The following is a 13,953-nucleotide window of genomic DNA, read 5'->3' as shown; positions in this document are numbered from 1 at the left end:
ACAAGTAACAATCGAGTACCCAGAGGCCTCAATAATCCGTTGTTCAGGAAACAAAACTCTCAATGCGTCTTTACAAGACCTGAACTTGGGCCGGTGTGATGTACTCTAGCGCACAATTTAGTTTTTTGTAGTGCGGTAGAAAACCGGGAAAAAAATATGCTGCGTTTAATCGTGGGCTGAGCAAGCATACGTACGTAACAAACGTAAATGCCGCTTTAGCGGCTAGGCATGTTCTGGAAAGATGATAAAAGCGATTAACTGTGGCGGTGCACAGCTTTCATGAAAAACGTGCACGTTAGCGATTTCGCGCCTGTGTCACGCACTCAAACTCTTGTGACTACCTCAGCTACTGGTAACTTTTGTTCGCGGCGATCATGGGTTCTGTCGCCCTAAAAAGTAGCGCTCGAAGCGAAAAACGTGCCTGAGTGCACAGCCTTAAATCAAAATCTAAGCCCTGTTGATTGTTTCCAACAGCTGTTCCTGACTTATACATCCCAATGTGATGACTGAATCCGTCGTGATGCTACGCGCTGTATATAATGGCAATTAAAATAAGTGGTTCCTGTGAATGGTTTAGAACATCCGCCAAGGAAATAGCCCGACTCACAAGAGGCGGTACGCAACTCCGATCCTTAACGTGCTGCCTTAAAGAGGTTTGGATGCAGCCACCCGAGGTTATGTAATAGGTGTAGAAAAGTTATGCCTCCATATCTCTCCCGTGATTCGCATAAAGCTCATGGCACAGATATAAGACTGACCGCTTTTTATTGTTGTGTACGGCATAGGAAGCACCACTCCCCTCCTCCCAATGGTAAGAAAAACAGCAATTTTTTGTAACGTAAAGAAGAAAACTCACCAGTAAGGCTTTCATTAAATACAGACATGGTCTGTGCACACCATCTAATTAGAAGTCGTCGAAACGACGCGTGATAAGTCAGCTGGGCGTATCTAGAAGCCCGCCGGGGAGAAGAGGCAATGTCGTTTCGCTGTGGCGGGTTGCATCCTAATAGGAAGTCAGTGCTGGCGCTGATCAGCCAAGGTACGGTGCACCAGATCTCGTTGTAACCACAGCAGGTTCGCGCTCTGCCAATTTCCCTACAAAGCATTTGGAGGTGCAGTTATGGATGCACTTCGACATCACGTCATGCAGCGTGGTGGGCACGCAGCAAAACCAACAGGACAGCAAAGCATTCGTTAGGTGGCGAAATGATGCGCCGTCCTGGGCGCAGGAAGTCTACTCTGCTAAGGCTCTATTACTGTGATGGGTAGCCTCGCGCTATATTTCCTGGTAGGGAGGTGGTGTCCGCAGATGAGTTAGGTGCCGCTTTCAAGCTCCGCGCCGTACTCCGGGTCCTCCATCGTCCTAGTGGCGGCCCGGTTAGAGTTTACTCGGAATAGTGCGCGAGCGCTTGTTTCAGAGAAGCGCGATATTTTCATGAAATGCACAGCTGATGTCCTGATGCGGCAAAGGTATTGCTGATGATCTTATCAGTGGTGAAGCGTAGGGTGGAGACGTTGTAAAACTTGCGTGCCTGGAGCGATTCGGCGCTCATGAAATTTTTTTAGCCTGCAGGCATTGAGCGCATACGTGTTGAATTGCGCATGTAACGCGCTGTCACATTAGGGTGACAGTGGTGATGCCGCCTGCGGTGACCGCTTGGATTGGTCTTCGTTTCCTTCTACATACATGGCGAGGGAGGAATTCACGAGTACAGAAAGCGTACTTTCAACCGCTATCCTTGCTGTGCTTTGACTCCAGCGTGTTAGAAATTTGCGTTGATAGAGTTACCATGTCGGGATCACGCTCCTTGAGATAGCTGGGGCGTGAATGCACGCGTGGTATTCTTGGACGACCTGCCTCTCTTTAGTTGGTTCTTCGGTCAGGAAGCGGTCCCCGAGCGCAGTCGCGCGTCGCGTCCCCGCTATCTTCTCCTCAGCGCTCTTTTCGCACTGTCTCGCTGTTTTTTCACCAGTTCACACCCAGCTGATTAGGACCACAGGCTGGAAGGATTTGCGGTTGATCGTGTGTGTCACAGTCGGCGCGGTGTTTCTCTCTGCTCATTTGTTAGTAGGGCAAGTGGCAGAGCAGGCGACAGTTGACGAGCGGCTGCGCGAACCGGCACACTTGTCTGGCCACTTGTGCAGCATCATTTGGAAAAGCTGGGAACCACCTGCGTAGCATTTTCAGATACCAGCTCCCGTCTGGCAAGATGCCCGAAGGGTGCCCTGATCCGCTACTAACTGCTAAGGGCGCTGAGCTTTGGTGGCTTCGCACGCGCGCACACATACATACACACACACACACACACACACACACACACACACACACACACACACACACACACACACACACACACACACACGCACGCACGCACGCGCACACACACACACACACACACACACGCACGCACGCACGCACTCACACACAGACACACACACACGCACGCACGCACGCACGCGCGCACACACACACACACACACACACACACACACACACAGCTTTTTACCTGAAGGGTCGGACCACAAGTTCTTGGGTCACCACAAATATATTTTAATGAACCCGCTCAGCGAAACGGGAGAGGCGCAGCGCGGCGCCGGCATTGGTCTGAGCAGCCACGAAACCAAATCTGTTCGCGCTTGCCAGGCATGCTGGGGCGTGTGATCGTCTTCTGCGGCCGAACCACTATGGCAGGCTACAGGGTCTCCCTCTAGCGGTGAAGCCGTGAGTGAGGGATGAATGGCGAAGAGCGGGTGGTGTTGGCGCGAATCGTACGTGGCGTGGACTGGTACGGTCGGGAGGAGAGGCAGCTGCACAGTAGGCAATGAAGTCGGGTTCGAAGTGGGCAGGCTTCAAACAACGGTGTACGGAGACCGTTCCTTCAAGGCCGTCGATGAGCAGAAGAAAATGTTGAAAACGCTGGCGCGTCGGTAATGGACCATCGTATGATGGCCGTAAGGTTGGACCCACGGCTTCGTTGCGAACAAAGACATGCGTGCAGCGCTGATGTTTGGTTGGCGTTGACACGACGGGAATAATGTCGTTGCCTGAAGGGAAAGACAGTGCGCGTGCGCTTCGTGGACAGCAGGCTAGTAGGAAACGTCAAGAGGCGTGGGTGTCGAGTGCTCGAAGAATTCGCTGAGGACGCGAAGGGTTGTATCAAACGTTATCTATGCCGCACAGGTGGAAGAGTCACAGTGAAGTGTGGCGCGGAAGCCATGCAGGACAATGGGTAAGCACGCAATAAATGGCCAACAGAATACCGGCGCCACAAGTGAAGCCTCCAATTGCCGATGAAGACGTTCGATGACACCTTTGGGTGGCAAACTGTCGTCTAGATGTTATGGACGCCGAGGAGCCGAGACAGGTTGGCGAATAATGTCGAATTGAGGACCACGGTCAGTCGTCATGGTGGAAGGAACACTGTAGCGGGTTGATTAAAATCAGTTGCTGACCGAGTTGGTATTTCATGCTTTCATTTACACAGCGCGACGACGAATACGGACATGATGGGAGACACCACAAATTGCGATTATTGCGTTCGACTTGCTACTGACGGGGTGAATTTGCTAGTAAAATCGGAAATGTAGGTGTGCTGCCTGATTTCAGGAGACGCTTAGGAGATGCTGCTGGACGCAAGCGCGAACATCAGAGGTTTGTGGTCAGTAAGGATACGAAAGGTGCGTCCCTCGAGAAAATAGCGGAAGTGCTTCACGACCAAATCTATTGCTAGCAGTTCTCGTCCAAAGGTGTGCCGTAGCGGCCCTCGGGAGGCGCAAGCTTTTTGGAAGAGACTCGACTGATCACCAAGCATCAAACACGAATTCCGCCCCGTCAGATCAGTCATCCGACGCATCAGTTCGGTAGGCTTGCTTTCTATCAGCTCCTGCTAGGTAATGAGTTGCTGCAGACGACGTGGCTCTGTTTCAGAAGTGCGCTATGTGAGCGACGCCTTAAGTTGATCATAAGGGCGATCGGCAGGTGGCGAAGGTGGGACGCCGCGGATAACCACAGCAATACGAGGCGGGAACGCACCATTGACGAAGTTCCTCGATGGTGGGAAACCGAAATCCTGAGTCCGTGACCAGAAGTAGGGGAGCTTGTGGGCGGAGACCTCGGGCCCACTAGGTGGGGGCGTAAGAGGCGACGGCGACGGAAAATGAGTGGAGGAATCCATGGCCATGGCTTACACGATGGAAATAGGCATGCGAAGGCAGTCAAACTCTCTACTGCTTTCACTCGCCCCATCTTCTTTCTTGTCTGTTTTGTGTCGAGCCGTTTCCACATAATGTGCTAACAACTACCTTGCCTTTCCGCGTTACTGAGGCTCTCGAGCTCCGGTAGGCGGCAGGCCTATTGAAGCGGCTGGGGAAAGCGCAGGTGGGGAGCAGAGAGTGGACCCGTACGCCGGGACCCGTACACAGTAAGGGACAGGGAACCACGCTCTCGCAGAAATTACATCAAATTCGCTTTTATTTGTGGGGCATGAGTTTGCCAACGTAGCACATTCGGACATAGGCACCACGCTGCCCTGGGGATCAGCGTTATCAATGTGGTCTTCCAAGCTTTTGAGAGCTTTCCCCTCTTCCACATCACCGTTATGGGGTCCGTTTGGGCTTCGATTTCCGAGTGTGCCTTGTAGGCCCGGCGCACTGTTTCGCTGCCCTCAACGGCAAAGCGGTGTGCACCTCGATCGCTGCAGTTCATTGGTTGAGGTGCGCTACAGTAGCAAGCAGCGCTGTTGCACCTTCTCTGTGGTCTCGGCACACTCCTCTCATTGATGTTCTGCATTTCGTTTGACCTTGCTGACTTGTAGTTTTGGGGTAGAGTTTATTGAGACGCCCACTCAAATGTCGTTCACAGCGTGCCCCAAGTTTGCTGCACAGTCCGTGGCAAAAGTCCGTAGTTTGTTTCAGTGCCAACCCCTATCTGGGTCCGAACTAGAACCGATAGTGTAGACAAATAAATAAATAATAAAAAGGCGGAAGCAAATATTTATAGATTTATATCCACAGGGATACAAGAAATTCCAATCAAGCTAATTAATTAACTTCGTCCTAGAAGCAAGGAAATTTTCTTAAAACATAGGAGACAGTCCTACCAAAATGGCAAATTCCGCACAGCTGGAGACAGAGTAAAGTGATCTTTATTTGTAAAGACAAAGGAAATAGGATGCGCATAAAATACTTCTGACTGGTTCGGATAACATCTGTTATACACTGGCTGGAAACGCAGGTGGTGAAATTAAATATTCAGTCATGAGTATGTAATCAGATAATCGGAGAACTTAGAATGACTTAACAAGTGGTTGGCGCTTAGATGATGATCTGTTCGCGCTTATCCAATGCATAGAAATAGCTAAGGCGTAAAACAGAGTACTGTGCGATGTCAGTGCACGTTAAAGAGCCCCAGGTGGTCGAAATTTCCGGAGCCCTCCACTACGGCGTCTCTCATAGCCTTAGTCGCTTTGGGACGTTAAACCCCATAAACCAACCAACCGTAAAACAGACCTCTAATTAGCCTTTATTAACATAAGTCGGTGGATGTAACAAGGTGAACAAAGAGCTCCTGTGGACCACATTAGAGATGAAGGCATCGTCATGAGTAGTTGATTTCCTACCTGATGTATAATAAAATTGCAATTACCTCGGAAGTAATTTCGACTTATGACTGCGACCGGGACCAGGGTCAGGAATTAAACGCTTTCTCCCTCTCTCACAGGGATGGGTATTGTTGGCAATGAAGAGAAAGCTACATTAGTGGATCGTTCATAACTGTGTCCTTATGACAAATAGTTCGAATAAAGGATGATCAATGGGCCCCTTTGAGCGTTATTCCCTCTGCGGTGCTTTCACCCCTCTGTCGAGGGTGCCGCTGCCGCCAGCTATGAAAACTGCATTAACTAGGCGAGCCCAAGAAATTCGTTGTAATGTAGGAAACTGCCTTTTTCCTTGCATTTCAATGCTGAAAGACTACAACTCTGTTGTAACCTTAACTTGAATAAAATGTTTGTCAATGTACTATTCTTAAAAATTGAAAGCAATATTAAACCACGGGCCGAGACCTCTTTCCTTTGTGTGTCTGTGTCTGTGTGTTCCTCTTTGTGTGTCTGGCAAGAAAGCTCCAGCTTCATTTTCAGCAAAAGCTATCGCTAATTAATAGTGGTCTATATATTTCCTTTCACTTATATTACTTAATTCACTGGCTCTTATTTCTTTATTTATAACGCATGCACACAGGCATGCGCGGAGCCAAAATATAAGCCCTCAATGGAGAGCAAGCGGATTGACTGCAAATATGTCGTGGACAACGAGACCAATCGAAGGTTCGTATTCGACTCCGCCAGGACACTTCGACGCAAGGTGCGTATTCAGATCATTATTACTTTTCACCTAGCATTCCACACATAGCTGCCGGTAAGCAGTGTCCGCAGTTGCTTACGACGGTTACTCGCGTCTACAAGGTGTCTGCTGCTGGCCGCTCTTAATCACATCCTTTCTACAAAACAGTTGTTATACTTTTCATGGATACGGCTGTCTGTGGTGGATAGGCTAGCGGCGCATGAGTTTATCAGGTTACCCTATAATGGACGAACTACACGGGCACAAGATGCGAGTAGAACACGAGTGCACTTATATGTATATATATATATCAATGTCTTAATATCTCTTCCTACACGGAGTACCAAGCGCCACGAATCAGCTTTTAGAAATCAGAATTTAAATCAGCATTTTTTGTTATTCAGAGTACAAGACACCATGAGCAAAACTACAAAAAGAGGTCCCGAATTCGAACACTATTCGGGAACCTTCTATAGTATATTAATCAAAACCGTATACCTATACGAAAATAGCAGCTCTATCTATCTCTGACCACGGTATAGTAGAAAAAATAAATCTGCAAAGATTCAAAATATGAGTAGTCATGCGAGAATTCTGCTACCAGGTTGCCACCGAAATTTGCATATACACGGTACGACCTTTCTCCGCGTAGAGGACAACCACAGCTGTTTTCTTAATAAGAAAACTAAGTACAAATCAGATATGTCTAATTAGATTCTCTTCTGCAGAAAATCTAAAAACAAAAGTTTCGATAAGACTCACTCAAAACGCGATAAAAGACAATCAAACTTTTAATGTCACTCGAGCTCAAGAGTCGAAGACAAACGAGGGGCGACAGACGATCTGTTGAGAGCACGACTTCAATGCGAATTATTCCCCTGAATGCACAGTTCTACACGCAATGGCATCCACACCTGAAAAAGTGATTAGAGAATTGACACTCGCGTGTTATCCATCTATATTGACACTAGAAGAATGAGCTTCCAAAACACAAGAATGACATGAAAGGAACCTAACTGATGAAGCTCCTGCTCTAATCATTGCAGCCAGCTGCTAGAACACAACAGTGAAAAATTCAAAAATAGATTGCATTTGGCAGGGCATCCTCGCTTTTAATATCCAACAACTTACAGCCTTGTAAATAGCAGCATTGAAACAATGCTTACTGGCAGTGTTTACCTATTATTCTCAGTCTTGATAATGCTGGAAATTAGCTTTTGAAAATACCTTTTGTCATGGAAGGTGGTGAATGGGGTAACATCAGGTCGAGGCCAAAAAATTCAGGCTTAAATAGCTTGGGTACAACATAGAGGCCGCTAAAAAGATAAGGGATGATAATAGAGAGTGCAGGGTGGATACCAAGATAAGAAATGTAGTTATGGGTCTCAGTTTGGGAACCGATCATAAGTCCTTGCTTTTTTCTGAGGTGGCAGATGTCCCCGGCTCACAAAGAACTTTCCTTAAAGACGATCAGAAGTGGAGGGCTTTGTCTTCCTATTAATGTAGCGTCGATGGGCTGATTACGATGGCGATAATGAAAAGCACAAAGACAGTACGTGGGCGTGGCAGAATATTTCTGATTGCCACTCGATCAATGTCCGCACTATCCCACGGTGCTCCACGAAGTCGGACACGGTCACCTGAGATGTACGATCGTTTCACACTACGCGCAGACTAGAGTGCGCTTCATTTGTTTCTCGCGAGCTTGGTCGTGCAGTAGCGTTTCATTGCTGCTAAATTTTCGAGAAGCTAGGTGTCGAAGTACTGGTGGCGGGGAGAGTTTTTTAGCTGCATATGTACATTATATTTTATTTATTTATTTATTTATTTATTTATTTATTTATTTATTTATTTATTTATTTATTTATTTATTTATTTATTTATTTATTTATTTATTTATTTATTTATTTATTTATTTATTTATTTATTTATTTATTTATTTATTTATTTATTTATTTATACAGCATACCCCTAAAGGCACTCGATAGGGTATTACACAGGGGGGGGGGGCACAGGCAATTGAACAGAATAAAACAAAAGCACAAATAAGACGCTTTGCATGACATAAGTAAGCAAAAGAACCAAAAGAATGGCAGCCCGGCCAAGAACGAAGATTCTGCAGTATTGAAATTATACAAACAAAACACTAATGCAATAAATCATTTTAGTAACATACCCTGCAAAAAAGGAAGCCATGAAAAAATAAAATAACAATGTATGCGAAGAGTTAAGCAGTAGTTATTGAAGGTATATGATTAACATACTTATCAGGATCAGTGGTTGTTGCGATATGTGAAGGCAGAGTGTTCCAGTCAAATATTGTGCGTGGTAAGAATGAATGCGCATAGTTAAACGTTCTGCACGTGAAACGCCCAACTTTGAAGGGATGATCGCGGCGGTCAAAAATCGAAGGAGGCAAAGAAAAAAAGTCGTTATGAAGTGATGGATGATGATAAAGTTTATTAAAAAGTGATAGTAGTGCAATTTTGCGGTGGAGACATAAATCCTGGAGACCTGCGCGTTTCTTTAAGGCTGTGATAGTATGTAGATGACCGCCTAACCCATAAGATTGCCATTCTTAAGTTTATACGCATGCTTTATATTGAAAAATTGATACCTTCTGCGAGGCGCATCCTGGCCCTTTCAGCACTTCTGGTTTGGTTTGGTTTTATGGGGTTTAAGGTCCCAAAGCGACTAAGGCTATGAGAGACGCGAGGGCTCAGGAAATTTCGACCACCTGAAGCTCTTTAACGTGCACTGACATCGCACAGTACACGGGCCTCTAGAATTTCTCCTCCAAAGAAATTCTAGCCGCTGCGGCCGGGATCTAACCCGCGTCTTTCGGGTCAGCAGCCGAGCACCATAACCGCTGAGCCACCGCGGCGGCCTCCCAGCACTTCTGCTAATGGGTTCAAGGCGAGTTGCCGACCCGTGCGTCACTCCTTCCAACCAGGGATTCATACTATTTCAGTAATAATACTGTCACGTTGGTAATCGGCGGCTGAGGGTCCACAGCGGGTCAACAGACGTGCGCTTCCAGATCACTTTCACTTTCACACCCACACTTCCTCTTCTTCTTGAGAGGCGCTTCCTTCTCTCAAGAAGGAAGCGCCAGCGCTCGTGCAGAAGGAAGCGCCTCTCAAGAAGAAGAGGAAGTGTGGGTGTGAAAGTGAAAGTGATCTGGAAGCGCACGTCTGTTGACCCGCTGTGGACCCTCATGTCCAAAGACTTTTCGATGGTGCCCGCCTCCTTTACGAAGTCAGCTACCGTGACTGGAGGACTTCGAACCAGGCCGGCGAACAGCTGCTCCTTGACACCTTTCATAAGGAAGCTCACCTTCCTCTCCTCCGACATGTTTGGGTCGGCACGCCAGAACAGCCTCTTCATTTCCTCGGCATACACCGTCACACTCTCGCTGGGGAGTTGATGTCTGGCTTTTAAAAGCAGGTCGGCCTTCTCCCTGCGCGACGTGCTGTCCTCGAAAGTTTGGAGGAACTCTGTCTTGAACGTATCCCACGTTCCAAGGCCAGATTCATTGTTCAGAAACCAGGTCCTCGCGTAGTCGTCAAGGGCGAAATAAACGTGCCGCATCTTGCAGTCAGCGCCCCAACCATTGTAGATGGCCACCCGGTCATACTGGTCCAGCCAGTCTTCGGCGTCCTCGTGTGGTTGACCGCGAAAATGGGGCGGCTCTCGCTGGTGGTGGAGCAGGACCGGCGACACTGTAGCTGGAGGATTCATCGTTGTAGGACCTACCCTCCGTGAACAATGCGAAACAGGGAGCACTCCAAATTCGGGAGGTAAGCCCTGTAATCGGCGACTGCCCTGGTGGACTGGCGTGTCTACCTTCGGTATTTGTACGGGGCTCGAATTGCGGCTTGAAGGGGGCGTACGGTGCATTAAGGACGTACCCCGCACCTCCACCAGATGTCACGTTGGTAATCGGCGGCTGAGGGTCCACAGCGGGTCAACAGACGTGCGCTTCCAGATCACTTTCACTTTCACACCCACACTTCCTCTTCTTCTTGAGAGGCGCTTCCTTCTCTCAAGAAGGAAGCGCCAGCGCTCGTGCAGAAGGAAGCGCCTCTCAAGAAGAAGAGGAAGTGTGGGTGTGAAAGTGAAAGTGATCTGGAAGCGCACGTCTGTTGACCCGCTGTGGACCCTCATGTCCAAAGACTTTTCGATGGTGCCCGCCTCCTTTACGAAGTCAGCTACCGTGACTGGAGGACTTCGAACCAGGCCGGCGAACAGCTGCTCCTTGACACCTTTCATAAGGAAGCTCACCTTCCTCTCCTCCGACATGTTTGGGTCGGCACGCCAGAACAGCCTCTTCATTTCCTCGGCATACACCGTCACACTCTCGCTGGGGAGTTGATGTCTGGCTTTTAAAAGCAGGTCGGCCTTCTCCCTGCGCGACGTGCTGTCCTCGAAAGTTTGGAGGAACTCTGTCTTGAACGTATCCCACGTTCCAAGGCCAGATTCATTGTTCAGAAACCAGGTCCTCGCGTAGTCGTCAAGGGCGAAATAAACGTGCCGCATCTTGCAGTCAGCACCCCAAGCATTGTAGATGGCCACCCGGTCATACTGGTCCAGCCAGTCTTCGGCGTCCTCGTGTGGTTGACCGCGAAAATGGGGCGGCTCTCGCTGGTGGTGGAGCAGGACCGGCGACACTGTAGCTGGAGGATTCATCGTTGTAGGACCTACCCTCCGTGAACAATGCGAAACAGGGAGCACTCCAAATTCGGGAGGTAAGCCCTGTAATCGGCGACTGCCCTGGTGGACTGGCGTGTCTACCTTCGGTATTTGTACGGGGCTCGAATTGCGGCTTGAAGGGGGCGTACGGTGCATTAAGGACGTACCCCGCACCTCCACCAGATGCCACGTTGGTAATCGGCGGCTGAGGGTCCACAGCGGGTCAACAGACGTGCGCTTCCAGATCACTTTCACTTTCACACCCACACTTCCTCTTCTTCTTGAGAGGCGCTTCCTTCTGCACGAGCGCTGGCGTCAATACGACCCATTCCTGAAATAACGATAGCACGCCTAGTTCAAAAATCCTGAATTTTCCTGACAAAAAAGTCGTTACACATAGGCGGTAATAGAGAGTGCCGTTAAAGACGTTATTTTGTGAGTAAGCGGCAATTTTTAGACCTCATGAACGCAAAACCTCTCATGTAACAACTTCTCAGAGGGAAAAGCTAAATACCTGAGTTTTTATCATGCTGTTTTTTTGAGAAAAGTACACTGCTGAGCCTTTTGAAATGAAATTTATTGCAGATAATGTCATGTACAGAGCAGGTTGCCATGAAAGTTTGCTCGTAAATTACGGGTTTCCCTTATCTCCTTCAGATGTGAGGGTCACCAGGGTAAATATACACTACCGCGTAACCACTTAAAATAACCTTCTTGTAATTTTTTACCGACACTTACTTAGACAAGCGTTGCAGCAAAAACGTATCGATGCGATGAAAAATGAACTGCACTGAGCATTTGAGCATCTTGCTTAATCGAGAGGTGAATACCAAAAAGGGGACCATTTTTAAACATTAAAATAGTGTATAAAAATTATGAGTTCTTATTATGTTGATAGGTCCTCGGAGTCCTAAATGATAGCATATTATTGCTATTACTACCCTTTCTATAAGTGTTCCCTCATCACCATTCTTTTTGTTCGCAGCTTTAACTTTCCTAATATATCATGGTATATTCAGCCCCCTTTTCCATCTCCTTTCTCAAGAAACCCAAAAAATACTTAGGATTCTCTTCATTACTTCTTTATCACAATGGATTACGTAAGCAATTCACTACCAGCAACAAAAGGTAGCAGATTAGTATAAACTAATTGACCTGATTTTGTTTCTATATCTCTTACTTACCATGGATAAGTGATCATTTCATTATAAATTTTTTTATTAACTTACCTTATCCCAGATATAACACCATGTAAACAGTTATTCGTGACTAGAAAAAAAATCTACTTTCAGCCTAAATGTAACGAAGGTTAATGTATTAACGTCTTTCTCGCTGATTTTGACCTTCAAACTACACAAGCTAACTCGGATCTTTTTGAAGGTCAGCCAAAGAATCGACAAACTCATCTCTAACCACACCATCACCACCAGTACACAAGCACCTTGGTATAACAACTACGTCAAATGCCTAACAAGGAAAAAACGTGCCTACCGTGCGGTTTAGCTCTCTCCAACTGCTGCTAAGTGCGAAGTAAATCTGTATCGAATACGTGTGTGAGCACAATTAAGCATGCAAAAAAATATTTTTTATCAAATGCATTGCCAACAGTTTTGCAAACTAACATTAAGCCGTTCTGGCGAGTTATTAGTCTCACGGTAGATGATTCAATAAATTTACTAAATTACGCTAGCGATCCGTTTTCCAAGAGCCTGTGTGCTATAGTCCTTAATGACGCATTTGTACGAAACTTTTCCAAATTAACGGATGTCTTGCTGCCATCCATACCACCTCAGAACTATGTTTTTATGTCTTCAGTAGAAGTAGATGTTATCGGCATTGCGAAATTTATCAACGCTCTTAACCTTCATTTCTAACCTAGATTTGACTGTAATAACTCAAAGCTTGTGGAAAACACCACCTGCACTTTAAGTTCTATAATTCTAACCAAACTTTTCAGCAATCAATTGACACATCAACTCACCCCGTTGAATAGAAAGTCGTGAAGGTGGTTTCTAATTACACAACTGAATCTACGAAAGGGTGACACATTTCGATTACATGGATTTCCCACATTATTCTGGTTGTGAACACAGCATAAAAGTGTATATGTCATCATTGTGTCTCCCAACCTGGCTCTCAGTTTTATGCCCTGAGGCATTCAATATCGCATTAAAAAAAAACCTGACTCTCAGGCTGTTCCGGCTGTTTTCCTTGGGATAGAAGCCGCTCAGTTCCGCTTAGGAGGCCACTTGCGAACCCTGTTGCACTTCTCTGCTGATTAACAGGCGATAATATTTAACGCAGTGCTTGTGATTTTTTTTTTTTTTTGCAGCTGTGTATCAGCAAGAAGAACGTCACGGGTCTGCAGTTTGGAATCGCTGCCGCACGCGTCGAATTTTCGGACTCAGAGGGCCTGTGCAGCAAAAACAAGTTTCCATTGCTATCCATGCTCAAAAAGCTCGTCATGTTCTTCAAAGAAGAGTACAAGTCTGAAGCAGATTTTGAGAAGTGCCTTACGTAGTGGCACTCTTTTATTAAAGTTGGTCATGAATACAACAGTACTTAACACTTGTAAAGAATAAAAAATGGAATGCGTGTTGTTATTTATTATTATGTTTCATTTATTTCCAACAATGTTAAAGGGCAACAGCAGGAGCTTTAGGATTCGATGAAGCATGAAAAATCGTTTTACGCTAGCATTTCGATAGGGGGCGCAATCGTCGATTAAAGCGGTATCGGCATTCAGACTTCTCCGCAGTGCACAGCGACGGGCAGGTAAAGCATGAGAAATCGTTTTGCGCTAGCTTTGGATAGGGGGCGCAATCGTCGATTAAAGCGGTATCGGCATTCAGACTTCTCCGCAGTGCACAGCGATGAGCCGAGGCCCCAACAATGAGGTTATGTACGACGGCGCTATGTTTC

General features: G+C 46.9%; 1 protein-coding gene across 1 annotated transcript in view; it reads left to right on the top strand.

Annotated features, from left to right (window-relative positions):
* Positions 1-13,552, top strand: part of LOC149325319 (uncharacterized) — a 139,933-nt gene extending 126,381 nt beyond the window's left edge. The window contains exons 12-13 of the mRNA XM_089564232.1: positions 6,238-6,360; positions 13,364-13,552. Coding sequence (XP_089420358.1) covers positions 6,238-6,360; positions 13,364-13,552 — 312 coding nt within the window. The remainder of the gene's footprint in view (positions 1-6,237; positions 6,361-13,363) is intronic.
* Positions 13,553-13,953: the final 401 nt, after the last annotated feature.

Source organism: Amblyomma mixtum, chromosome 10, assembly GCF_055824585.1.
Source record: "Amblyomma mixtum isolate Tamu chromosome 10, ASM5582458v1, whole genome shotgun sequence".
In the NCBI taxonomy this organism is placed as follows: Eukaryota; Metazoa; Arthropoda; class Arachnida; order Ixodida; family Ixodidae; genus Amblyomma; species Amblyomma mixtum.
Note: the sequence above shows the minus strand (reverse complement) of the source record. Positions and strands in the feature narration are given on the sequence as shown.